Below are 27,910 nucleotides of genomic sequence, written 5' to 3'. Positions count from 1 at the left end.
CCGATGCAGAATTTTTAGATAAACAGTGAAAGCGAGGCAAGTTATAGAATTTTTGACGTTATTCGTCTGCCTTTATCATGGCCCGCAGGAAAACGATGAAGACGATGCCTTGTTTGCACACATTCTTTCCACCATAGCCGTTCCACGCAGCGCAGCTCTTAGAGTTCATGCGATTTAAAAGTCATATTTGTTGCACCTGACCTCAATGTGCACATCTCCTCGCTTTCGAAACGGATTGATCTGTCTGATCATCAGACGCGTGTAGCCGCGTGCATCGTCTGTCTGCTTCGGACGTGGCAGCTACCGACCAATCATGCCGTCTCAGATCTTACCGCTCGTCCAACCACAGTGTAGCGTTTGATGCATGTGACCTTAATCTAGCCAATCAGTGTTTTTTCAACGGGTCCGGGCTCTTTCGGTGCCAGTGTGCTTGATCCTGTCCATCAGCCGGCCCGTACACCTGTTATACACCATTGCCAGCCAACTAAACATCGTAAGGTAAAATGGTTTCCTCCTTCATTCGAAATATTGTTATAGTTGAAGCCCATCTCTCACAACGGTCTGGTCACTGTGAGACTAAAGGGACAAATCTAGAGAAGTGGTGGCGTTCAATGTTTAGGCCTAGGAGTAGATTCTGATGTTTTAGCGAAATCCGGATGTTTATCGCACAGCACACACGAACCCTGCTCGATAAATACCTCGACATAGGGTGAGGCACACACGCAGCATAACGCGTGTTTCATGTACATAGTGCGTTGTTCGGCCTCTGGTTGTCGTCTTGACGTATGTGTCAACTAAGTTGACGTGGAAAAATGCGAGCCGGCTCCCCGCTTGTAACACTCAGGTAAATTGACAGAATATTTGTAAATAGTGCGAGGTTGACCTCAGAAGGAAGACCAACTCAGTGACTGTGGTGTTATTGCCTTTAGTATGTGGGCTGAAGCGTCCAAGTAGCGGTTGGACACCGGAAGTCTCTCGTCGTCTGCATACAATATAACGGGGAGATCGAAACCTTTGTAGAATTTTGTTATTTGCAGTTTCTAGTTACGTAGTTCGTTCACCTATTAACGAGTGACGTACTCGAAATGCCACATTCAACGTCCAGCCAACCCTGTACGACCCTTTAAGCGTCTTCACAAAAATTGCCCATTATTCAGCACGTCATCTCCTTTCACTCTCGTCGTATCTGAGCTATGCGCGAATAATGTAAAAACAAGATATATTTCTACACTTTTAAGATTACAATAAAAACTGATTTTTCTGGATCTGTCAGACAATGCAGTGCCTCCTGTTTGACGTTTAGGCAGTTATTTGTTGCCAATTGACTGTTCCTCGAGGTCCATTCGTTGCACAGTTCAAATTGAGAGATTTTGAAATGCGTATTGTGCAAGATATCGTCATTTATTGTAAATTTTAGTTGTGTGCAACGACACGAGATGAGTGGTCTCTTAACAGTAAAAATACTTCTCTTTTGGTAAAGAAATTTTGTTGAAGCATGAAGGAAGGAACAAGAAATTTTCTAACCTGCCGATTATTTGTGCCCTCGATTGCATGTTTCATTTATGAAGTTCATCCATGCACAGCACTATGCCACATTCGATAGCTTTTGTTGCATTAAATTGGAAGCGGAAGAAAGTTGTAACTTTACCGCAGCATCTGATGCAAGAGTAGTGATAACATGCTTCTGAGGTGCCTTATCAAGAGTGGATTCAAGAGCATGGGAAGCCTCTGGCAGAAAAATGATACCACAGAGGGATGACCAGTCATTCGTCTCGCAGTCAAATACGTGGCGACACTCGCTGATATTCTTTTTTTTTTTTTCAAGTGTCTGCTCTCGAGATGGTGAGTGCGACACCATTTCTTTGCACCAGCAGTTTGGACATTTCTATTTTGCTCTGTGGAATTTGTGCAATGAGATCTCCCCTGGCCATGAAACACCCAATTCATCATCCTTTAAATAAAGTTGTTGTATTTCAGTGTTTCTGTACTTGTTGTCTGATGAAAACTTCGAGGGACAGTATGGATTAATTTAAATCTTATTTGTCATCGACAAAAATTCTATCCTCGCTGCACTTTTTCTGGCCCTTTCCCTATGCTAGCGCAAAAATTCCCTCAACAATATGCGATACTGAAACTCTGTCATCGACAAGATTCCTCGTTTCACAGACATGTAGTCATAAAGCAATGATGCACTGGTGTGCAATCTAGTATTGGAGTAAACTCATTACTGAAATATTTGATGCGAATACTCTTTTGTTTTACTTGGTTACTTTTTACTTTATCTTTTGTTAATTCTAACGGGTAAGAGTTGCTCAGGTGAAGCGTTCCCAGAGTGATTTTTATGTTCAAGTTACGCGGGATACCAGAATTCTGCGCAAAAACGTGCGTAAAAATTTTGCCTCAACGCGTTTCTCTTCTCCAAAATATTGCCGCTACAGAGATACCCTAAGATGCCTCCAGGTGGCGCACATTGGCTCTGGTTTGAAATGAACAGTTGCATTTTGCTACTTGCAAAGTCTTGGACAGCATTCTGCACTTACCGTTGTTCCTAGATTCATTTTCTGTGTGCGGAAGGAAATTTCGACTGTCTCTCTCCCTTCTTGGTGAAGTGAGGCTGCAAAAAATTGGGATGAGGGTTTATTATCGCAGCTACATCGCAGCTTGATGTACCATTACCGACATGTACCCAGGCTGAAATACCATGCCCATTGAGGTGCACCAGTAAAAGAGTTAGGGGTGTGTTGCCAAGCATTTGGGTGTGATTGGGCTGGATGAATCACTGAGTGAGGCAGTTTTGATTGTGAGCATCATCCTCAAGTAAGGGAAAAATGGGCCTCTTATAAAATGGTTATCTTGACTTCGTTGTGGCTTTGAGAGGGCAGTCAAAAAATGGATCGTTCTACGCAGCCGAGCGGGTGGGTGGACGTCCTCCGCGGAGGAGGATCAGGATGGACGTGGAGACTGTGGGTGTGTGCTCCATCATCTTTGTGGTCTCGGCCGTGGTTGTCTACCTCATCTCCGTCTTTGGAACCCGGGAGACCTCCTTTGAGGAGGCGCTCGAGGAGAAGCGGAGGAGGGCACAGGAGGAAGCAGCCGCTGCCACCAGTAAGGCCGCGCAACGGCACAGGTAAAGTCCTTCGTTGCTGCATTCTTATCTCTTCCTTTGGAAAGAAAAGCTTATTTCTTTTTGCTGCAGAGATCCGAGTAAAAAAGTGAAAAACAAGTGGGGCAGTCGATCAAAGGCAAAGGATGTGGCCCACGCTGAACACGTTGACTTCAAGGAAGAGGCTGAGGTGACGACCTTGTCTTCCAAGGGGGGCACGGCATATAAGTTTGTCTTACCGAAAAACTTTGTCAATTCCCAGGTTGTCCTCATACCTGAGCTGGAACAAGAGGTAGAGCTTGGTCCTCGCCTTAGACAGCAGACGGCTCCGCTTAAGCCCATATTGGTGCACAAGACGGAACACAAGACCCATCCGGAACCGGTGGAGGAGACAACCCAGACAACCTCACCCAAGAGCGGTCGTAGAAATTCCTTCAGGGACACCGTTCCCAAGGTGAGTCATGATGGCAGTTGAAGAAAACGAACCTCTGATTGAGTTGTGTTTGTCCTTGTACGTTTAATTGCCTCATCCACTACAACGTTGCATGAGAGCAGTTGATTGAACAGTGTGAAAAACTGTAGAGAGGGAAGAGACGCGTACACACGTCGAGCAACAACTGATGGTTTTAATAATCTCCAAAGGCAAAGACTTGAAGGAAAGGGAAACAGTCACATGACCACTGAGAAGTCTCGATATATGATCTCCTTTTTGTGGAGACCAACTGAAGCGGTGCTGACGCATTGTCCTCCATGACTGGGAATGGTGGAAGCCTCGAAAATTTCTGTGGAATGTTGGTGTCTGAATTTTTAGTTATAATTGTCCGCTCAAGTTTTGACCAACGTCCGCAATCACGGCGATGCAGTGCGTGATTGTTCCCAGTGCCTGACCTAAGGGGGTCTAGGCAGTGGCCCGTCTACCCTACGTAAGTTTTCCCGCAAGTCAGTGGGATGCCATACACAACGCCCTGCCTACATTGAACGAGGCACTCTGTGTGCTTCTTTTGACGCACGGTGGCCGGGCGCTCTTCCGAGTTCACTTTCCTGCATGCCACCCAATTCACAATCGTGAAGGACAGATGTCATCACTGCTTCAGTTTCCCTTTCCTCCATTGTTCTTGCCTCTGTACCTGAATAAAACCCTGAGTTGTTAGTCAGCACTCATTGTGTGGACGTCTCTCTTTTCTCTGTCCAGTTTTTCACGCTGTTTTTTCCCCCATTCAAGATGTACCAACTTGCCCACGTCGCTGCCTTAACTTCGTTAACTTTTTCCAGTTCTTTTTTTTTTATGACACGTGGAAAGAGGTGCTCATTTTTGGCATGAATATGAGATTTATTTGATTTGATTTATTGATTCATTCGTGCCCGAGAATGGCCACAAGGAGCATTCACCCATATCTAAAGCCCCTAGCTTTCTGCGGTGGCAAATTAGCATTTCTGCCAAGTGGGATTTACAAATCTGCGGGACTCCGCGGGTAAAAGAAAACTAGGAAAGGAAGTGTTGCAGCATCCCCCCCCCCCACACACGCACACTTTTCCAGCCCTTTGTAACTTTTCAGTGCGCAAAGAACATTAGACTCAACTCCAACAATTTCTCTGTGGGCATACCTGTCAAACTTACTTCCGTTGCAGCATGTTCAGCTGTGTAGGTGTCGGCAGTATCAGTTGCCTCAATAATAAGGGGTTTTCATACGTCAGCGCCATCTAGTTTAAGCTACCATCCCATCTAGCCATAAGTAGCCATCTAGTTAAGTGTGTAAAGTTAAGTGCAGCGCCATCTACGCCGTGGCAGTGCTTGTCTGCCACATTTTTGACAACGATGGAAGTGTTTGCCGCGTACGGCCAGCATGGCTCTGTTTGAACCGCGCGTCTGGGCTGATCTTTTTGTCGTCCGTCACCTGAGACTGGTCTGCTTTCTCGTCGAAGCATCGCTCTTCTCATGAGTGGATCATCCATCTGCATTTGGAATGTCAGTCTGCAACCAGCGTGGCGTGAGAGAGGAAACAAGGCGTGTGTACAAACTGTTTGGCTGCAAAAGTTCTCGTGATACACGGCTTTCTGTATAACTATCATTAGAAGCGTTCTGTTGTCATTCTCAATAGACCAACTACAAATACCTCGCAGGCAAAAGCATAGAACCTGCTAGGATAGTAGGAAACATCCGCGAAAGCATGCAGCACAGTAGGATCCCACGCTCAAAATACACGAATGGTCTTGAAATGTGTGTAAGCGACGCAATAAAACGTGCAAAAATATGGTGTTCCGTACCGTTCTCGTTTGCCATCGCGCGTTCGCTTACCATACACGGAACCACATCTACGGCGTGCCAAAGATATGTCCGACTGTCGTCTGCTAGAAGGTTGCACACTGACTTTTGAAAAGGGTCTGTTGCACTTGTGACTGATTCGGTTGAAACCACGAGAATGTCTCGGATCATTTAAAATCCTTACAATATCCTGTACTATGTTGAATATTATGCGAAAGCACACGATTCTGAGGGAAACAGCAGGTTCCAGGAGACACGGGGAATTCCGCAAAATTATGCGTGTTCTTGGAAGGTTAGAGGCTCTGTGACATGGAAATTGTAGCGCTGTAGTGGCTTAACTTCAAAACACCTGGCTGTACATGTCTAGTTCTTGGAGTATTGATGTGGATGTTCGCTAAAAGCACGGTCACTCGATACCCTCTCTGGTCAGGAAACTCGCGTGAGAACTTCAGTTCGGCGAGTGGCGGCGCGGCGATCGTTCGGGGGGAGACTTTCGTGTCCGCCGGTGGGGCCTGCGCATATGGCTTGCAGAGTGTTTCTATGGGTGTTTGGAAGTGTAAACTTTTTCTTTCTTTGTGCTTGTGTTTTGAGTGCGTAAGCAGAGATCCTTTTTTAAATATCCTTGAAGTTTACTGCAATCTTTGCACTCTGTTCGTGTGTAAGAATGATCTACACATATAAAAGAGACTTCGTCTGATTCGAACGTGCAGCCTTTCGAGATGGCTATATGTTCTTCATGGAAGGGGAGCCTTAACTTGACGAGGACTGAATGAAAGTATTTTTTTTTCTTTGTATAAAAAAACAGAGATGACTTGGTCTACGGGAAACATTCGCTAATAGCCGTATTCTAGATGTACTGCGATGAGCGTGGTTTGTTGAGCTCCTCCAAGTTGTTCACTGTGTGACATGAGTAGCATCAAACACTAAGAATCGTAAAATTTTCAAATATACATAATTCAACATGATACTTATACAATAACTTGTCCTGTCTTGGGATCCAACTGGGGGGGAGATGTAATGCCAAGTCAGCTTAGTTAACGAAGTCCGCTCATACCTATTAGTTTTTGCTGCACCGGAAGCAGGCAGAGGGAGGGGTGATGTTTTTCTCTTTTTATCTATTCATTTTTCCTTTTTTTTTCTCTTTCTGTAATGCTTCTTCAAGGCGTCAAAAGCTTCTGCGGACCATAAACTACAGACTCTAGACTCTAGAGTCCATTCATGGCCGTGTATAGTGCTAAATATACAGTTTCCTTGTCTTCATCCTGAATTTGAAGAGAAAGGCTAACACAAGAGATTTTGTCTCCATCCCCCTGCTTATCTCTCTTCATTTTTATTTATTTATTTTATTTTATCATCATTATTATTTTTTTGTTACCAGATACCACCGTGTTGTTCCTGTAAACGTAGTTTTTGGGCAATCCCAAAATTTCCTTCTGACCTTGCAAGTAAAATTCCATTCCACATTTTAAATAGTTTGTTGAGTGAAATGTCCTGCATCTGACCTGACTCATATGCCAAGGCTATCTACAACGCGATGATAGTGTAGCCGTTGAGTTTGACATCTGAATCTTGTCAGCCAAATTCTATAGTTTGAAAGCGCTATCAGGTCACACTTCAGCAAGAGCAAGTTTTATCGTGCTAATTTAATAACCCGGCTTGAATCCTGTTGGAATCGGCAACAGAACATATTGTTTCCTCCGTACAGAGTATTCGTCCAAACTACATTCAGGAGACACCAATCATTGTACCTCCTCGTTTTGTTGTGATCTTTCACCGAGTTTTTTCAACGAGTTTTCTCATCACCTCTTCCCAAAGCAGGGTGTCGGAGCGAACCGAAAACCGGAACCGAAAACAAAAAAAAACGCTATTTTGGTGCGAACCGGAACGGAATCGAAACCGTATACATTTTTTTCGCTCAGGAGGGAAACCGAAAAATAATTTAACGGTTTTCGGTCCAAGAAAAAACTTCGCCGGTTTGGACTACGGATAGGCGAATGAGACGTCATGTGCTCTGAAGTCATGTCATGGATACTATACGAGGGTTACGGTTACGATGGAATGTATGTCGGTATAGTATGACCCTTAGGCTCCCTTTGTAATGGTTTATCGTTCGCGCACGCACACAGACTTCGAGGTACATGTGACTCTCTAGCAATGTGCCGTAGTGTTCGTTTTAATTTGATCCCCCCAAACTCTCCTCAACTAAACAACAAGGGGGCTGCATAACAGCTTCTTTATCGGTAATGTCGCGCAACGCGTCCCTTGTTTGAGAGCAGCTAAGTTGAATACATTTACGTATACGCGAGGCCAAGCCCGTGCAAAGTAGCAACTCTTTTGTGGACAGGACACCAAGAAAATAAAACGGAGCCGTCGAGGCGTTTGTGAGTAAAGGTGTTGCTCGATTTGCGTCGTACTCGTGCGGTGGTGCTTGCTGGCTAGACAGTAGCAACAGACATTCGGATGGGACGCGATCGCTCCAACCCAGCAAGAAAGTACTTTATGTATGACATCACGACAAACAAGTCAGTTTGTAGCATGCGCTTCAAGAAATGAGAAAGCCCATTTGAACAGACAGTAACCTACAGGAACCAGGAGCTACCAATTTCACAGCTGTCTATTAATATTAAATACCATGTATGCTGAATAAACGGGTTTACATATTGCAACATTGATTTTTTTTGTGGGGATGAGTATTCCCAGCAGAAGCGGAACCGGTTAAAAACCGGTATGAACCGTTATTTTTTTGCTCCGGAGCAGAACCGGTACCGGATCGTTTATGATGTAATCGGAACGAAAACCGGAACGAAAAACGTTTCGGTTCGACACCCTGTCCCAAAGTGTGTAAAAATTGCTCTCTACGATACGTTAAACCATGTGCATGGCACTGCACCACATCAAAATACAATATAAGCTATTTCCTCACCGAAAACGATCGAGGCATACGATTTATAGCATGTGTATCCCTCGGCTCTCATACCGTCAGAGATCATTTTAGACGATTAAAATACAGGGTTTCTATACGTACTTCTTCTAAAGTCTTATCTGTCTGCGGTGAAATAGAATCACCTCGTCATTTTATCTCTGTTCAAGTTACAACAAACTGCTACGAGGAAAACAAGAAAATCACGCGTTTGGACAGTTTCACCCTCACGCAATAACTACGGAAGGCGTCATTAGCTTACAATATATCACTGGGTTGTGTGACTGTGCAACAAAATGCAATAATATGTTTCTCGACCACCATGGAGAGCCCTGAGTGAGAGCAAAAGTAAAATTCTCCGCGTCAAAGAAAGACAACAACGAAAGTTGCAATATACGCAGCAAATCTGTAAATTTACGTTCATTGAACTGAAATGTATCAGCTCAAATCATGAATCGTTTCAAGAATTAATTATTTCTGCTATGAACACGAAATGAACTTTAAAAAGTAGCTCATCAAATATTCCCCGAAAACATGCAGTGCTGCGGAAACGTCGTCTGCTCCACGAGGGTGTCTCCCCCCGAACGACTCCATAGCCCCAAGTGGGAGCAATTGTCCCTAAGTGACCTAGTCTATTGTATTCGAGCGGAGTTTCCTGACCAGTAAGAGTATTGAAGGACCGTGCTAAAAGTGTGCGTGTCTTGACGTAGATTTTTTTTAGCGATGGAATGAAATGAAAGTCTCTTGCACAGGATGAGATTGAGCTGAAGCACCTGCAGGAGCAGCAGGAAATGCCAGCTGCCGAGGTAGCCAAACCTTTGCCCAAGGTTGCCCCTGTGACGGCTGTGGTTGCACCTGTGACAGCGCCAGCACAGCCTGTGGTGCCTAAGACATCACCTCAGCGCAGTGCCGCCACCAAGAAGAAAGCCACAAAGCCACTGTCAGAGGTTGATGTTGGTGAGTTTTTTCCGTCATTGTTGTCGGATTTACGATGAACCTTTCAAATTATGTTGGGGTTCCATACTGGGGGGTGTCATCCGTATCAGCTAGCTACTGCAGTGTATGTTCATTTAAAATATACAGTCGAACCTCCATATAATGAAAATCACAGGGATCCCACTTTGAAAAAGTTTATGCCGCAAATTATGAAGAGCTGCGCAACATAAACGTGTTATTTTAAATCGAGTTTAAATAAAGTTGTCGTCGTTGGAGTAGAATCGTGATTATATAATCGGGGAATTTTTTTGAATGTCTGCAATGGAGCGCCTTGTACGTAACATGTTACGTTGCTGGATAGTCAGGGGGGTCGAACCTGGTCGAGAGAGTGTTACTACAACACAGCTGCCATCTTTTGGCTGCTTCGCTTTGTTTTTAATAATTTTGGCATACTATGTGCGCACCTCGTGTGTTTCGTAAATATGCAGTAAATATCTCCCACTACATCATTTGTACGTCACTTTATTATTATTATGTGACCTGGAGACACCGGAGCAGGGAATGGGCTTTGGTTTGCAGAGCAGCATGTCCTCCGCTAGCGCTGCTTCAACACATTACAGGTGGTAAACATCTGTGTTGCTGAAAACAAAAGACAATCTGGCAGATGAGATATGATCCAAAACGAAAAACGCTGCTCAATTGTACATGCACCAACATGATGTGCAAAGCTTGCTTCGCTGGCCATTGTTATTCCCCCCATCCGTCGTTCTGCCATGTCTAGCGGAACATGCTGTTTCCCTCAGAATCATCACTTTTTTTGCGTTTTGCAGAATTCTGTAACGATTTCGATAGATCTGAGACATTTTTGTGGGATAAAACCGGATGGGTCACGACTGCAATGCCCGGAGAGAGATTGACAGAGTTTTCTTTGTGCACTGAAAAGTTACGAAAGGCAGGAAAGGTGTGTGCTATCTTGGGTGAAGGCTGCACTTTTTTGTTGCTCGTTTTCTTTCACCCGCGCACTTTTAAATCTCGCTTTGCGGCGAAGTACATTTTTTGCCGCAGATAGGGACTTTAGTTGTGAGACGTGACTTGGTAGGGTTGCTCGCAAATGGAGCAGCTCCGCTGTAGTTAGAGGAGAGAAAGTGTTCAACTAACACAATCCGTGCTAATGGATGGCTGGGTGCCACAGGTGTCGTTACTTTTACCTGTGTTTTGTTGTATCGAGACATAGTCTTCAAACTCTCGTTCTAGCGAGGGTTGGGCAGATTTGAGTGTATTCATATGAGAAAATTGTGTTGTGAGTAAAGCCTTTCTGTGGTAGAAAATTTACTTTGGTGCCAAGTGGGATTCCGCAGGCAAGAGAAAGCGTACCAGCCTTTCGTCGCTTTTCAGTGCTCAAAAGAAAACTTGACTGTCCCGGCCATTGCTGTCATTAAATCTCCTGTAGTCACGGCATGTAATCTCATGTAGTCAGCCATGTAAGTGGTGTCAGGCATTGCAGTCGCGACTCATTGGGTTTTAACCAGCAAAAATGTTGCAGATGGATTTAAATACAAACAGAATTCTGCGAAAAACTGGCGATTCTGAGGGTAGGTTCCGTGAACTTGTGCAGAGTTGTGAGTAAGCACTCGTCTCTGTTGGTGTCTTTTGCTGCTTCCATTTGTAATGTGCTGCGTAGACGAAATGGGAAAATAAACTTTTACTTGCCTGGATTATCAGCTGGCGGTGATGGTAAAGACCTGTCTGCGATGGAGATCTTGGCATTGGTCCGACGCAGCACGCGTCTCAATGAGGCAGAAGAGGTTCAGAGCCTCGTGGATGAACTCCTAGAGCGGGCTCAAGGGGGTGGAGCCAACAGCTGGACCAAGAGGGGGAAGGATCCAGAGGCGGAGCTCAAGAAGCAGCTGGCAGAACGTGAAAAGGAGCTGGAAGCTCAACGCCAGCACGTGCAGTCGCATGCCACCAAAGTGAAGGAATTACGCCAAGAGCTCAACCAGCAACTCACCAGGGCAGCGCAGCTGGAGAGGACGCTCAAGGTAGAGTATGGCTCTCTTCAGGTTCTGCTTTAGAGGTGACCTTTCTTCTCTGAGCAAGGCAGTCTCATGCAGATCTCATTGTCGCCGGAGCTTCCGCAGCTGCGGATTCCGCGCTAATCTTTAAAATTTGTTCATTTAATATCTAAGCGGTTTGTGGAGAGCCGCATAGATTGCCGGCTGATGCGGAACATAGTGTTTCATGGAGGGGTTTCCGGATGTCCCTCTGATGACAGCTGTTTCTTGCACGTGGACACTTGGCTCAAAGGAGCAAAAATTGGACCGTCATATCTGTCGCATTTTGTCGTACGTGTGCGTAGGCTTTTACGAAGGTGCTGATAAAATTGAATTCCAGAAATGCAGATTTGTATGCCCCGAGAGTAATTAAAAATAAATAAATATGTCCGCGTGTCTCAGGCCCACACGGAAGTGATAGAGAAGAACAACAAGGCTGCGGAACGACTCAGAGAGGACGCCCGTCAGATGCAGCAGAAGGTGTTGCGGTTAGAAGCGGAGTGAGTGTACTTTTTTTTGTCCTCTCCGTCGTTCGACCCTGTTGTGTCGCTCCGACGGTACAGTGAAGCGGGATAGCGAAAATCAGCAAAACAGTTGATGGATACAGCGAAATATTGACGGTAATCGCCAATTCCATCGTTATACGGGGTACATCGTTAAACGAGGACTGACGTAAATAGCGCGTCCCCGAAAAGTCTCGTGCCACCCCGCGTGTAGCGAAAGAAAAAGAAACAGATGCTAAAAAAAAAACGCAAAGCTGCGTGACATCGCGCTGGCTTGGGAAAACAGCGATCAGAACTTGCGGAGAAGAGAAACACATGTTGCGGCACTCTAGGCAAGGCAATTCTAGGTTAGGCAATCTCCCAAGATTGCCTACAGACTGGTCACTTCTGCAGCCATTCGTAACTTTTGAGTGTGTATAGGAAATTGAGACTTTGACAATTTCTCTCCAGGCATTCCTGTCGTTAAACTTTTTTCCGTCACTGCACATTCAGCCGTGTAAGCATCGGTCGCGTCAGGCATTGCAATCGTTACTGATGGGGTTTAAGAAACGAAAATATGCCACATCGATGGTATTCCTTACACCTTTCCGTAATATATCTAATATTCCGCAAGAAGCGCAAGATTGTGAGGGAAACAGTGGCTTCCGCGAGACAAGGACAATTCTGTGAAATTTTGCAGATTCGCCGAAAACTAGGGTCGTTAGCTGTGCCTTCTTTCGCACGGAGTGTTTCCAGGTTTAAATAAAGAAATTTGGTTGGACATACAATGAAGCGCGTTTACACCCGCCAGCATCGGTGAATGAGATGAAATGAAGGGGAAAATGCGCATGGAGACCTTTGAGAGAGATTTGTGCTGATTGCTCGTCCTTCCTTAATGTTGGAAGGTTGTCCCAGGCTACGACTGCGAGCCTGGAAGCTGCAAAGAGCCACCAAGCAGAATTGGAGTCTATCCGTCGACAGGAGCTGGAAGCTGCTGAGGGAGCCGAGGCTCTGACCCAGGCCCAGGCCCGTATTGCCACATTAGAAACCACTTGCCAGGAATTGAGAAGCAAACTTGAAGAAGAAGAAGCTGCTCTGGCTGCATCGCGCGTTGCATCTGAAGTGAGTTCTCTTACCAACCTCTGGAGTAACCCGAAGCATCGCAACTAGGTCTCCGCGAATATTGCACATTTGGAATAGAAATTGAAAATTTTCGCTAGTCGTATTCGATTTGATTGCACGGTTCTACATTTGTCACTTTGGAACAAATGGAAAATCGTCGAACATTAGACACTTCCTAAATGCACGAGCCCTACGCACTAAATCCACGCACTGTGACGATGCTTTCCGTGCTTGTTACGGACGAAAAAGATACCCGGATAATTTGATAGGAGGAGGAAAGCAGCGCACTCTCATCGTACCCTTTTTGTCTGATGCTTCTGAAAATGCTCAAAAGGAGACATTTTGAATGTATGTCATAAGCGATACGAAATATTCCGCAAAAAAACTGGCAATTCTGAGGGAACTTCCGTGGAACATACCCAGTTTTGCGGTTTAGCGGAAAGCTAGGGGCTCTAGCTATATCCCTCGTAGTAATGCCCCCACCATTATGTGTGATTTTTACTGTAGTACAGAACGTTTGCAAAGAGATGGATGGTCTCTTGCGATTCTAGAACAAAGTTAAAGAGCTGTGCAAGGTTCACCAAGCAGAACTGGAGGCAGAGAAAGAGGAGAGGAAGCGACAATTGGCAACCCTGGAACAACGGGCGGAAGAACTCAACCAATTGGCTCAGGAGAGGTCACGCTTGGCCAATGACCTGCAGGCACGCATCGATGACATGGCATCTGCGCACAGCAGGGAGGTAAGTGGTCATTCCCAACTTTGTTTGCTTTCTAAGTGCAGTCGCTGACCGATCTTTCGGACAAAACTAGGTATTTGCCAATTGAGACAATGTATTGCCCTTTCCAATATTGTGAACCGCTTCTCGAAGGAGGACATTTTTTACGAATTTGGTATCGAGCATGCCGCAGTTTTCTCAGCTACTTTGGAATGAAGACCTTGCGGGGACTTGTCAATTTTTCCGTCTCTCTAAAAGTTCGACTGATTGTATGGCTGTTAGAAGTCAGAGAAATTGGTCAGCGACGGTGTATCATTAATACGGTAAAATTGATTTCGTTCCACTCCACCTGACGCGTTACAGTTGAAGGAAGTGACTCGTCGGCACACGGAGGCAGAGGCTTCTGCGGAAGAAACGCACAAGCAGGTGCTGGCGGAGAAAGAGGCGAAATTCCAGGAACTCCACAAGGAGCTGGAAGCGCAACGTGCCAAGAACAATGACCTGCGGACAAAGAACTGGGAGGTTGTGGAAGCCCTGCAGGCTGCTGAACGAAAAGCCCAGGCTCAGACTCAAGTGCAGCAGCAGAATGCTCTCGATATTGAGGCATTAAAGAAGGAACACGTGTTGGAAGTGCAGGTCAGCTTATTTTGGAACACAAGCGCACATTTTTGTTCCATCATCTAGCTGTTTTCAACAGCATAACTACACCCTTTAGGTTTCCGCAAAATTTTGCATAATTGGACATCTATAAGATTTTTGCGGTTTAAACCCAATCAATCGCGACTGCAATGCCTGACACGATTGATACTGCGAGAAACAAATTTAATGAGTGGTACGCCCAGAGAGAAATTGTCAGAGTTGAATGTAATATTCTTTACACACTGAAAAGTTACAAGGAAAAGCACGCAGGGCGATCTTGTAAGAATGCTATTTCCTCTTACCTGCGAGAGTCTTTGCGGAAATGTTAGTTTTCCAGTGCAGAAAGGCTTTAACTGTATAATTGTTGTTTGTAGAGTCTGCAGAAGCGCTTGGCATCCGAACAGGAGCTTAAAGAAAGAGCCCTCTTGGAAAGGCTACTACCAAAGATCAAGGTGAAAGAAAGACCTTGTTGAGAAGAGAAATATGCTCGTACGAAATATCCTCATAATTAACAGGTGGAAAGTGGCGCGGAACTGGGTCACACTGAGTGGGTGGCACGCTTTGAGAAGGAGCTTCAGAATGTTCTGCATCACCAGGAGAAGAAGTCTGTGAGTGCTCACGGAGACACCAACGGATCTTTCTCTCCCCCTTCGGATGACACAAAGCGATTGCAAGAGATGACGCAAGCCAACGCCAAGCTTCACTCCGAGGTATGAGGTATTACCACTTTCGGTGATAAGCGTGACTACCACCCGTTAATAGAGAGTCGCAATTAATACGCAGACGTATTGTAGTTGTGGGTAAAGTGGCCATATTCCTCCGACCTGAAGGTGGGACATGTGCGTTACCCCCACTAGTTCATTTGACATTTTACGTTGTGCGTAGTACGCACAAGATACCATAATGTGTGCTCTTTACACTTTGAGAAATGACTATCAGCTTCATTACGCCAAGACTCTCCTCCCAGCAAGGCAGCTTTTTGTACCAAAGCAAGAGACTTTTGACAAAGTATTCATGCTGGGAATGGAACCATGGTCGGGTGAAAGCTCTCTTTCTTCCATTTAGTTGTGGATGACACCTCTATTAATAAACTTTCAGGTGTGCCACTACCAGAAGGTATTGGCAGAGACAGAAGAGATGCTGCATAGCCTGCAGAGCTCTGTGGAGAGGGAAGAAGTGGGCTGGAGAGAAAGGGAACAGGCACACCACAAGGAAGCGCAGAAGTGGAAGGCTGACCTCTCCAAGTTGGAGAAAGAGATGCAAGCCCTGCTGGCCAAAAATGCCTCCTTGGAGACCAGCCTCAGGGAACTCCAAGGAATTCAGGAGGTGAGCTTTATCTTATCGTATCTCGTCATATTTTATCTTAATCTGGCACAATTTGTTTGCAGACAACAGCGGAGGTATGTGGCGTGCAATTTGCTTATGGCTGCGTTGAACGAACACTTCCAACCATTCTGGATGAGGTAGGGGGCGTTGAGGTGCTAAGGAGGGACACTGGGATGCCACTGCACTGCTGGTTATGATTATCTCACCTGCACCTGGGATCCTTGTCTTGCAGTGTCGTCACGAGTTTGAAGTGGTTGTGGGTGCTCGGTTTTGCACCTTTGGCTCATCATGTGTGTTGCAAATGTTGCGAAAAAGAACAAAAAGGAGGAGCACATATTGTGTGTAGGGCTTTGCCCTGGAGTAATGAAGCCACCATTGTTTTAGATGCAGGCTAAATTGAAGGAATTGCAACAGAAGCTGCAAGAAGAAGAAACGGAAAAGAAGATTCTGGAACAGAAATACGATGAGGTGAGAATCCTCGTTGATATTTGGCTGCTACGAAAAACAAGGAAATGACCGCAGAACTGTAACGACAGTTTTTGTTCCACTTCTTTTCCCTATCGCTTTCAGGCAAGTCTCCACGGAGACTACTTGGAAAAGGTGTAGTTTGCATGCGTGTCTTCCGCTTTGTGCGATCCATTTATATTCTACGCTTTTAGTTACGCGGAACAATTTCCGTTGGTTCTAGCCCCATTGGAATGAGCCCCTAGCTCCCATATTACTGCTACTTTTCTCCCACACCAATGTCTCAAGCGTGCACATTGAGAAGATATCGCATCATCTCTTTAGCTCTGGGTTTTGACGTAACGAGCACTCGCGTGTCAGTGTTTGCAACTGCTAAACAGTAGAAGAGCTCTAGTCTTCCACGTGACCATCTTTCCTTGATCTAGCCAATGTGTTTGCTATTCCCGTTCTCAAACTCCTGTACGGTTTGCTCATCGAGCTTCCTCATTTGGAGCACGGTCTCGATATTACTTGTCACGACCAATCATTACGGCGCTGACGATCATAGCGAAGAGTTCTGGGCGTGGGTTTCCCTTCATATCTGCGAATGTGTGAAGACACCCTGAAGAGTATAGTCAAAGTAGTTCATTTGTGCGCTAGGTAGTGCGTGAAATATAAAGAATAAAAAGAAAATAATGGCACGCAGTGAAAAACAAAGTTGATTAACAGCAACCGGGACAAATTATTTCGGACAATGTTCCCCGTATATTGAGTGATTGCAGAGCATGGTACGGGTCGGCCTTAATATGCCGCCACCCTGTACACTTGCAGCGGGGCAAACATCTTCGTTGAATCCAACTTTTCTTGCATCTCGGTATTCTTCTTTTTCGGTAAATCAATAAATTCCACTCATCTCGCTCGATATTTGTTCTCGGAATTCGATGCCTGTGTGAGTCTGCTGGGAAGCAGTAAAACATCAGAGTTAGCTGAGCTGAAGAAACGTATTGCTGTGTGTATTGTAAACCTGGATGTCTCTTTGCATGCTCTGCACTTATATGAGCCAAAAGGAACCCTCTAGAAAATAGCTGCTCTGGGTGCCACCTAGCGAGCTATGCCTCGGGAAAGACACACAAGCACGTGTTTATCCAATTTCGAGTTATATGAGCTGTAACACTATTTTAGCTATTGATTAGATTGATGATTTAGATATTGATTACTCCTCTGTGGAGAAATGTCTGGAGAAATTGGTTGAACCGCGGGTAATATTACGTGACGCAAGGTCTAGCGCGAGATTAAACAGTTGCGACTTTAGTGGAGCATAGCTGGAGGCAAACGGACAGTCCTCTTCATTTTTTTCTCTCATTGGGAAACAGGCGAGCAAAAATGCGAGAAGTATGCAGTCTCACTTGGAAGGCAGAGTTCGTGAGCTGGAAGAGCTGAAACCCTGCAAGGACGATTCGGAACGTCTCCAGAATGTGAGCTCCCTACTTGTTTTCTCGCTCACATTGAAACGGCGCCAACGCGTCGTTAATGAACCAATCTCATTGATTTGATTGATTCACCAATATGAAATGGGGAAGTGATAGAAAAGCAGCGAGTTTCTGAGCAGCATATTTGAACCTCTGTACGCGATTAAGGGATAAATAATAAGTTGAAAAATCCCAAACCGAGGAAAGGGGCCTGTGCTGATTGTCCGTCCCATTGACTCGCACGCATTTCCCGTGTCTTACCCTCCTGTAGTGGGCCAATAAATTGCGATACAATCCTAAATTTTCTACGGTAAGTATGTACTGGTACGTAGATGCCATTTCAGCAAATATAGTAAAAGGGGGATAAGTCGACTTATCCCCTTATTGCGTGCAGATGTTCAATTGTCCTAATGATAGAGCTATTCGATGGTCCTGACATTGATGCAAGAAATGCTGATTAAAGGGACATCCGTTTCACTCTATTTTGGAAGCTACGTATGGTGTCATTTTATTCCCCGCCGACTACAGTGTCTAAAATCCCACGCGAAATACATGACGAGCTGATGCCAGATGTATTCCACAATTTTCTCTCTTTAAGAAATGACTCCCTAAGAACCAGTGAGGGTGCTCCCTCGATAAAAGCAATGCCGTCTCTCGGAGTTACGGGGTGTCTGGACAGCGCTGCCCTCTCACTCCTTTTGGGTGGAAAAAATTAGCCAAGTAGATTTAAAAATAATGTTGAATGTATGTACAGGAACTGCACTCTGTGCGCAACGAGCTGGAGAAAGAGCGCAGCAAAAGCCACGAGCTCCTGGAGCGGCTCCAGGGTTTGCAGTTGAATCAATCCCAAAATAAGGTACACGGAGGCTTTTATTTCTAAAGGGTTGTAGTCACATCGGAGAAACCTCTTTTCTAGGGACAGGGTGCATCATCTTTGCCTAGTAGTCCCAAGGTGTCTTCCACAAATGGTCCTTCGAGGGATGTTGCTCCACAGGACTCTCCCTCACCCACACCTTCCACAGAAAAGGAGAAGGAGGACAAGGTAACGCTTTTCTCAGTCAGCGCATTGTCTCGCTGCATGTTTTAGCTACGGTTTTCTTTTTTTTTTTCCATCGCTACTAGTTTGATCCTGTGGCGTTTGGAGCAGCTACGGAAAGCGTCAAATATTCTAGTAGACAACCGTACTCTTCGGTAGAAAACAAAACAAATTTGCGGCTTCCTATGGGTACGGAAGTCTATTTCTGGTTATGGAATATACTAGGAGCTGCGCGAATATTCGAAATTTTGAGTATGAAACAAATATCTGACGCTAAATGCTATTCTCAACCTATTTTCAGCTGCATGGCAGACTGCATGGAACACGTTGACTAACTCGCATTGCAGTCTACCATACACAACACAGAGGGACCCTTCCTTCATGATATGTTATGCCGGTTGATAAGGCTCACACGTTCGGAGCAGAACATTATCTAATGAGCGCGAGACGCAAAAAAAATTTCACCATGAGGTATTTGAAATTATCTGAATTGGGCCTTTGCTGATTATTTGAATTCATTTCGCCATCTGAAGGAGTTATTCCGATTCAATTCGCCGTGTAAGTGAAATATTTGTAAACTACTCGCGATGGAAAGTTAGCTATTCGCGCAGCTCTAGAATACACCTTGGCTTTCCGGTCGAGGCTCCTGGTCATATTTGTTCATTATGGCTACTAGAAGCGTGCATGTTTTGAATTTATGCAAAATTTATGACGAAGCTGCGTAGCTCCCTCTTGAGAGTGCTGTCTGCACATGTATATTGTACTGCAGCTATGTTACTTGTGTCTGTCTCTCTCTCTCTGTCGCTCCTCTCTCTCTCTCTCTCTCTCTCTGGATGCGCATCTCAGGCGGACACTAAGGACAGCATCGCCGACGATAACCCTGCTTCTAAACCGCCTAACAAATCTAAGAAACGAGTGAGGGTGAGTGTTGCCCTTGAGCTTGCGAATAAACCTGCCTCGTCACTTCACCCAGCCACCCTGCTTTGCTACTCTCTATGCTTGTTGGCTTGCTTATGGTGTCCCCCTCATTGTGTAACACTTGGGCAGCCACCCATGCGGTAGGGCCAGTAGTTGTATTTGAATGTATGCATGTGCAAGAAATGCGAGTTAACAAAGGTCAATTTGTGATGCAATCGACGCAGTTCTTGCATGAATTTGACTATTGCTGCAAAGAACCGTTATCTGCGGGTAGAAGGATTAGCATCTTTGTTGCCGTTCTTAGGGCACGAGAATTGAACTTTGTTCATTTCCACTACTCAAAGATGGCATAGCGAAAATAACATTCACCGGCATAGGTAGGGAACAGGGTAGTTGAACACCCCAAACTGTGCTGTTTGGGAAATCCTCCTGGGTAACGTTGCCATATAAACCTTCCCCAGAATATTTTTCTCGACACAGCAACATTGGAAGAAGTCTGTATCAATCGTATATTGGGTAGGATGTTGCTCGTGTAGAAATGGCGCAGGAAAGTACCCTCTCCTGTATGAGTAGTACCCTCTTGAATGAGGGCCACGAATGTTCTTAACGTCTGTTGCTTACAACGCTGCTACGTGTTTGAGACTGGCACCCCCTTCCAGCTGTTGCAGTTTGCTGCGTCCGCTTCTCCGGTGTTTGCTGCCTTTGCAAGCTTGTAACAAACAAACAAACACAGACACGTAAGTCACTAGCAGCAGTACTCGTGAGGGTAGCTGGAGCCCCCGAGGGTACTTTGGTAACCGCAAATGGTGTCTAGCGCAATGGGGAGAGCTTCATATTAGGAGGGGCACTCCCTGCTTTCTCTCTGCCTCGCATACTTTGTGCACAACTTTCTGTCTATTACATTGTACGTTATTTTTCCTCAAGGTGGCGTCGCAGAGTCAGATTTTTCTCTTCCTGTTTTGTAATGTACAGCATCGGCAATCATCTTGTATCATCATCAATTTTCTTTTTCATGCAATTTCCCAATCTCCCTCGTAGCTGCGGCTGAAATTTTGGAAGAAGAGCAAAAAATGAGGTTCCTTGGTGGATGCACGTTCCCTCCCTCGCTTCTCCCGTTAGTATCTTCCTTGGCTTTTAAATGATTGCTTCCATCATTTATCATCATGCTAGCTCCCCCTCTTTCTCTTGTCTGCAAAATGGAAATGGGTATGGAATGCATGTCTGATACAACACATCGGAGGTCTGTTGACAAAATTATGTTTATTTAAAAGATCCTTAAATATTGAACAACAGTCGCGGCCAAGGTTGAACGCGCGAGACCTATAAAGATGTACAGTGAAGATGATCATTAGAGTGGAGTAGGATAAATGGCACTAAAAACTCCCGATATATGCGTGCAACTGTGCACCAAAAATCTTCTAAATATGCAGTAAAAACTGTGAATGTATGCAATGTGTTTCGTCGTTCTTGATGCGAAGGCAGTGCATCTAGCACACATTTAACACTAATTGAGCATCGTATTAGGGATCACGCGGTAAAATAGAGCCGCCTTCATACAGAAGCACATGACACAGAAGGCTTCCGCCACAGATAGAAATCGTGCAGGTGAAGGCTTTGCTTGCAGCACTGCCCGACAATGCAGATTGAAACGCAAACGCTTCATAATTGTGAAGAAAGTGGCGAAGTATACACGCGCAACAAGCACACTCAGACGCCATGTGCCTTGAGCGCCGCTGTGAGAAAATATCTGAAACATTTGTGCGTAGTATTTTGCGCAGTGTTTGGGCTAACGCCACATCCCACTGAAAGATGGAAAATATTCTGTTCTGACCGAAATACTCTCGAAGGAGGACCCAAAACTTCCCGAAACCAGCAAAACCTGAATTAAAAAGAAGAAAACTGTTAAACCTGGCCACCTGGAAATATTGCAAAATATGCTCTATGTGTGCATTTTGATGCCGGAATATGCTGTAACGTGTAAAACATGCATTTATGTATGTATATCATAGAATCCTTCTAATTTGTCCCAAACCATGACCGAAAAGGTTTTTTTTTCATCGTCCAGATACAAAGCAGTATAGAAAAAAAAAGCATGAAAATCCCCGCTCTAACGATCATAGGGCTTTCGAATAGTCTGAGATGCACCACCGCAGAGCAGGAGTGCTGTCATAATAGTGTATCCGATGCAGACTTTGCTGGGTGCTCTACACGTTTGCGCTCAATTCTGGAGGAGGCCACACTCGTCTAAAAATTTAGCAGCCTACAGTTTGCAGTGGCTGTTTTGTTTCGACAAATGGCGTTATACTGTGAAGGCGAAACAGTGCAGAACAATTTCTCTCGTAAGTTTAGTGTCTCACGTTAAGTGCGCGTTAGCACTTAAAACAATTAACGAAACTGTTAGACTATCGATTAAACGATGAAACTATCAATAAAATTGTCACAATTTCATCGGTGTCTATGTTGACCTAAGAGAAATTCTTGTCGTCTGCTGTTGTGGCCGATTCCAGTCGCGCGCCTCATGCTATGCGGCTTTTTGGAGTCTCTTTATTAAATATACGTTGCAGGCAAATAGCCGTGCATAGCGGTGCTCAGAGTGCTCGTTGGAATACTTTGGCTCGAAGGCGCACATATGACACACACAGTGACGACATGTGCAGCGCCTCACTATTCGAATGGACTCGAGGTTAAACATTAGTGTTGTTAACGAGAAGTGGCCTCTAATTGGTTATTGAGAGTCTTGGATCTTTGGTAACATTTACGCTTGGATGGTACCATCTGTAGGTGCGTTATCGTACATGCCTTTGAGGGAAGGAGATTTGGCGGGTGTGCAGTACAACGTAATTGGCGCTGGTAGCTGTATGACATCACTTGGCTCGTGGCACACACCGGAGCTGCATAACCTTGAAGGCACAGTGGCATTGGTTCAAAACTGGGGAAGCATGACAGTGCATGTACGGTGGTGTGTCTCGTGGTGGCGGTGATGTCTTGGTGGGGGTGATGTGGCAGGCTGGTGTAGCTTCTGGCTTCTTTTTGCGTTCTTGCGGTCGTTAAAACGAGGTTCCACCGTGAGCGTCACTGCAGTAAACGAGGATTCTCAAAATCTGCGTTGGTTCTGGTTGAGCCTCTGAGATATCGTTTCACTCATTCAAATAAACGGTCCGGTGGAACATCTGACGACCAGCTAAGCTGGCAGACGTATTTTTGTAACACGAGAGCCAGTGTTTTCAGCAATGTGTTTCCACGTTACTAGGGGAGGTATTACTGATTAGCCCCCTTGCACGTGAGTAGTAGTATGAGAAAGCACCTTGCTGCTGATACATTTACTAATAGGGAGGATTTTACCATTCTTTGATCTTTTGCTCTCTCGTGGCACCTTTGATCACACCTCCCAAAAAGGATCCAAGAGGAATCATCTTATAGGCCACCTGATCGACACATGCTTTGCCCAAATTAATCAAAGTTTGCACAGGGCCTTGAAAACCCTTAAACTTGAAAGCATAAATGTGCAAGAAGGTGGAGATAAACATGGTAGCGCCTATGTGTTGTATATCTCCCTCCGTCCTTGTCCCTGCAGCACTTGAAAGTTATGATACTACAATGCACAAGGAACAGGCACGGACACGGTCTGTCTGTCGTGCGTTCTGCCATGTTCCGTGTAAATGCGTTGGCCACGAGACCAAATGTGGAGTGACATTGCTCCTTGTTCTGGCCATACTGGGATCTCGGAGCGTGTCTGGTTCTGCCTGATGGCATTTTTTGTCAATGTCGTCTGGACACCGGAGTACACGTATTCTCCATGTGCTTTTGTACCTCCAGGTACAAAAGCACATGGAGGCCTCCTTATACAGCAAGTATCCCACGATACTTGCTGTAAAGTGCGCGTTAGAGTAAGTTAAACGACGGCCTTAGAAAAACTGCCAAGATTAATATAAGGAGTCGTAAAAGTTATTTTGCATCGGTATTTCGCGCTAATTATTTCCGGAATAAGCGTAGCTGTAGCAATAGAGTGCACACAACACAGTTCTACACGCTGAGATATTGCCCTAAAACACGCGTCCTTGAAAACTCTTGAATTCCCAAATTATCTCTGCGAAACCTGTTAATGTTATCTACCAGAATCGCCACCTGCGACATTGAGGTGCTTTGTTGCAAAACTGCGAGAATTAAAGGGCAAAAAGATCTCGTCTTCCATCCTTGCGCCATTACAACACTTCGCGTCAATATGTCGTCTGCAACTGGCGGTGTTCAGCTGCGCTGTCATGTGTGTTCCGTCTAATAACCAAATGCTTTCTGTAATGTAGTAGTTGTTTCCTTATAAGCAGCTCTGTGCTGATAGTACTGACAGCGACGCCCCTGGCAGGTTTCGCATCTGACGGATGCTTCACAAATGTTGGTGATCAGTTTGGAAAATCCAGTTTGTTTAGCAGTTCCCTAATGACAAATGATGTTGGCCCAGTATTTTTACTTTTCAATGTCTCGTTATTCGTGAAATATATATATATATATACATTTTTTCTGCATTGCGAAAACACTGGCTCATTTCTGTACACGCTGCTCTTCCTTGCACATGCATGTGCTCTGCTTATGTGTGATACCCTAACGTTGAATGGATCTGTATTTCTTGCTCTCCTGATTGCAGAGGAAGGTAAGTTTTTCTCTGCTTTTGTTTTTCACATCAACATTATTGCGTATCTAACTTATGTGTGACAGTTGTAGGCAAAATGTCAGTAGACACTGCAAAACCTTTGTGCGCTAGTAGTACGCTTTGTAGTAAGTCTCCTCGTTAATACCATATCTTCCAGCGCATAACGTGCACAAATATATAACGCGCCAAAATTGAGTGGAACTTGAAAATTTTATAGTGTATTGGATTGATGCCACCCAGGGGTGGAAATCACAGAAACTGACTGGACTTTTAGTACATCTATTATTAACGTAACTTTACTCGAAGCCAATGCGACAGAAGAGCTGCAGTGGTAGGCTGGATTCTGCTTGCCATAATCAAATGAGTGCAGGATCACCTGAGCGTATGATGTGCGTTGGAACTGCCATCGAATGCCTGTCACTCCCGAAGATATTCCTTAAACGATCATCATCACCCCATTTTGAGTTTGCAGTCTACACAATGTAGTCCATTCCCTCTTTGTCGACCCTGGTACTCTGAGGACTGGATTTCTGCTTAGCATATCTCAGTGATATTCTCGTCGCAAGTTCTACAGGAGCAGAACACCTTTGCTAGCTCTGCAAACACCTTGTTGCTTGTGGCATCGCTATCAACATCGCCACGTGTGAGTTCGCTGTCTCAGAACTGGACTTCCTTGGTCTACGAGCGTGGAATCCGACCACTCAAAAGCAAAGTTAATGCCATCCAGAAGTTCCTTGCCCACAACAAACATGCAGCAGCTCCGAGAATTTCTATGACAGCCTGATTCCTGGATGTACACCCTACGTGTCCGACAGAACCACAGTCTTCCTTTTCTTGGTCGAGCTCGGCTGCCTTCCGGAGGATCAAGAACAAGAACCACACTTGTTGTACATGTATAGCTCAAGAAGCATTGTGGTAGACGCTTCGAAAACAGCAGTTGGCTCCAGCAACACCTTGATTGCGATTTTGCAGCCATGGCACAAAATGAGCAAGGCCACCTACATTGGTCATCTTCCTTGCAGATGGCTATGTCCACCTAATTTGCGGCATTTCAACGGGCTCACTTCGACCCATACAATTTCAGTCTGGCAGTTTTCGGCACACTGCGCGATCTCTCTCATCCTGGGCTAAGCAACAGCTCATTACTGGACAGGTTTCTCTGGCTCAAGATGAATGCTGACGTCCACACCTGGGCCCGCTCTTGGATACATTGCCAGAGAAAGAAAACTATAGTCGTACCCAGTGTCCAACATCTCCCTTCTGACCTAACGTTTCACCATCCAATGGGTGGACATATGCCGTGTTGATTGCTTTAAATGTTGGCACGAAGCATAGTCACGGGATGGGTGCCGATGATCATGACACATCGTGGTCGTCTATTCATATCCAGACTGTTGACTAACCTCGTGGAATGACTTGCACGATGTTTATCGCGCGAATCAGAAAAATAACAGTTCCCACTACTTGAGCTGTTATTCTTCTCTGTCCGACCAACAATGTTTGTCCTTGGAAGTCTTTCATCGACCTGCTACCTTGACAGTTTCTGTGGAAGCCCCATGGCTTCGGCATTCAACGCCCAACCCCTGACATCAAGGACCCAAAGGCTCCGACCCACACAGACTGACCCACAGACGAAAGCCACATGGTCCTCGCTACAATGGTCCTTTCAAAACTAATATTGTCAATGTCTGTGGTCGTCATCGAGTTAAGCAAAGACTCAGCTGTTCAGCCCCAAGTACAGGTTTTCACCGTTGACAATACCTATTGATCGGGCGTCCGTGTAGAGGGGGAAACAGCTGCGACTGTAGCTGGAACCATATTCATATCAACAGCCTCTCTATATATGCTTGCCATCTCCCATCCAATTTTTCCTAAATTGAACCAACGATTCAGTTGAGAAACATCTTAGGATTAGTAGGAAAAACACTATTGTATAGCAGGTGCCTTATACGCTGGAAGATACAGTGATTCCTTGTACCCCTGTCAGATGGGTACACTTATGGCCTTAATGGTTACGGTCCTAAGTGTGTATGGTCATTAACTTCTTGCCAGATGGTCAGCCATACGGCCTTTGCGACGAAACTGATAATATAAGGGCAATGGAGTTCCCTCAAGAAAAGTATCGCCAGACGCCACGAACAGGATGGTGCAGATTTCATTCGATTCAAAATAAAATGTTTTTACGAGATGTAACTTTACGTAAACTCCAAACATCCAAAGTGCTTCACAGCAAATCTCGTTTGTTGTTGTGTTTTTCAAATTGACTAAGTACCAAGCAAACGTTGTTTCTGAATACTCGTAGCGAAAACAAATGTGATTCCACAAACCCCATTCAACATTTAGAAATCTGTTGATCGCTGTAGACATAATCTGCACAACGACTGCACGGATACTGTCTGGCAGCCTCCCACGGTTTAAGCCCATAAGCATGCCCGTCTGACAGGAATACTACTTCTACTTAAATATATTTTACTTTCAGACTGCGGCTTCTGCCCAGTTCCGTCAATAACTTTGTGCCATTTAAGGGGAATCACTTCTGCGCAAGACAATAGAGAACGTTTGTTTGCACAGATCTCAGAAACGGCTTAAAATATGGTCAAAACAGAAGTGCTGGAGTGTTCTCCTTCCTTTACCCTTGTCAACGACACATTTTGTAGAATTCCAGGACTATCCGTTGATTTGTATCGAGCCTGAACTTGTAAATATTTTAGTGCACCAAACTTTACACCAAAATTTTAGTGCAAATGTGCGAGATGCACCGAAAACCGGCCGTTGATTTTTAATCAACGGCTCAACCTAGTCCTCTAAAAATATGACATTGACTAGAGAAAAGCTGAGAACACGCCAGTACCAACCTTATGATTATAGTTTAGAGTGTTCACGTGTCTTGTGCGAACGAAAATGGCCCATAGATTTCTGAAGAAGTGATTCTCCCATAATCGTTGAATGAAAGGCACTGTCTAAAGGTAGAAGAAGCCAGCTAGTGTGTCACTTCCTTCGCAATCGCCTATGTGCCATTGTTTTTGCAACACACGTGTCTTTTCTGCTCACAATTTTTTTTCCCACAGGGAGCATCCAGCAAGAAGTGACACATTCCCGGGGACGACAGTTTCTCTTCCGCCTTTTTTTTTTCCCTCTTCTCTATAGCAAGAAAAAAAAAAGGATGTGCGCTCGTGGAGCAAAAAGACTTTCGACGTAACCTCGGAAACGGCGTGTAGTTGGGCCTTGAATTCCGGGAAAGGACAAAGTGACTTTTTCTTTTGTCTCGCTTTTTTTTTTTTTCTCCGGAGAACTCTTTATTCTCCCTGAGGGCCAGTTTATTATATTTTTCGTCTATCTATCTCTGTAGGTTGAATGGCTTTATTAAAAACAATGTTGGCAAGATGTGTGTTTGGGTAGCCCTTGTTGTGTTCATGCTGGTGGTCACGAGTGAGTCGCTCATCTTGTGGGAATTATCCTGTTCGTTGAAAGTAGCTATAAAGTGAAACTAGTAGCACTTGGGAAAATGGATGGATGGTTAGGTGGGTCAGTACTTGCATTCCTTAAGAGCTAACTGTAAAGTAACTTGGTTATTTACTAAAATGAGAAAAAAAATTCAGGGACGCGCTCTGTCTGCGAGCTTTTGAGAGTTCGAGAAGTTACTTAACATCACCCAAAATTGTACTCAACAGAGCAAAACATTATAAATCACTTGAGTGGTAGATCAGCTTTCGTATAGGCCCACTTCAGTACATTACATATACGTATACAGAGTATTTATCATTTACAGCGCTGATGCCATTTTTGTGGGTGGGCATCCTGTGAGAAAGAGCATGTAACTACGGGACCACTGATTACCTA

At 45.0% G+C, this 27,910-nt stretch overlaps 1 protein-coding gene across 7 annotated transcripts; it reads left to right on the top strand.

Moving 5' to 3' along the window:
• Positions 1–388: 388 nt before the first annotated feature.
• LOC135397373 (ribosome-binding protein 1-like) lies at positions 389–27,454 on the top strand. Of its 7 annotated transcripts, none has more exons than XM_064628932.1 (21): positions 389–498; positions 2,908–3,127; positions 3,197–3,293; positions 3,366–3,557; positions 9,039–9,243; positions 10,945–11,261; positions 11,676–11,773; positions 12,661–12,877; positions 13,429–13,617; positions 13,957–14,229; positions 14,607–14,684; positions 14,748–14,942; positions 15,331–15,558; positions 15,621–15,632; positions 15,943–16,026; positions 17,376–17,477; positions 18,226–18,327; positions 18,388–18,513; positions 19,354–19,428; positions 20,085–20,162; positions 27,139–27,454. In XM_064628932.1, exons 2-20 carry the CDS (start codon positions 2,949–2,951, stop codon positions 20,139–20,141), a joined length of 2,826 nt encoding a protein of 941 aa, XP_064485002.1. In that variant the 5' UTR covers positions 389–498; positions 2,908–2,948; the 3' UTR covers positions 20,142–20,162; positions 27,139–27,454. The 7 variants fall into 7 exon arrangements, with proteins under 7 accessions (XP_064485002.1, XP_064485000.1, XP_064485006.1 ...); XM_064628930.1 differs by having other exon boundaries at positions 15,621–15,695; XM_064628936.1 differs by lacking the exons at positions 19,354–19,428; positions 20,085–20,162 and adding an exon at positions 20,464–20,539.
• The last annotated feature ends 456 nt before the right edge of the window (positions 27,455–27,910 follow it).

This window comes from Ornithodoros turicata, chromosome 6, assembly GCF_037126465.1.
Source record: "Ornithodoros turicata isolate Travis chromosome 6, ASM3712646v1, whole genome shotgun sequence".
Taxonomy (NCBI): Eukaryota; Metazoa; Arthropoda; class Arachnida; order Ixodida; family Argasidae; genus Ornithodoros; species Ornithodoros turicata.
This window is presented reverse-complemented; position numbering and strand designations above follow the sequence as displayed.

Bases quoted from the DNA above. Each gene is read 5' to 3' on its own strand.
- LOC135397373 (XM_064628930.1), top strand. From the start codon at position 2,949: ATGGACGTGGAGACTGTGGGTGTGTGCTCCATCATCTTTGTGGTCTCG. The intron at 3,294-3,365 runs GTGACGACCTTG...GTCAATTCCCAG, and splicing joins ACTTCAAGGAAGAGGCTGAG to GTTGTCCTCATACCTGAGCT. The intron at 19,429-20,084 runs GTGAGTGTTGCC...ACCCCCTTCCAG, and splicing joins AATCTAAGAAACGAGTGAGG to CTGTTGCAGTTTGCTGCGTC.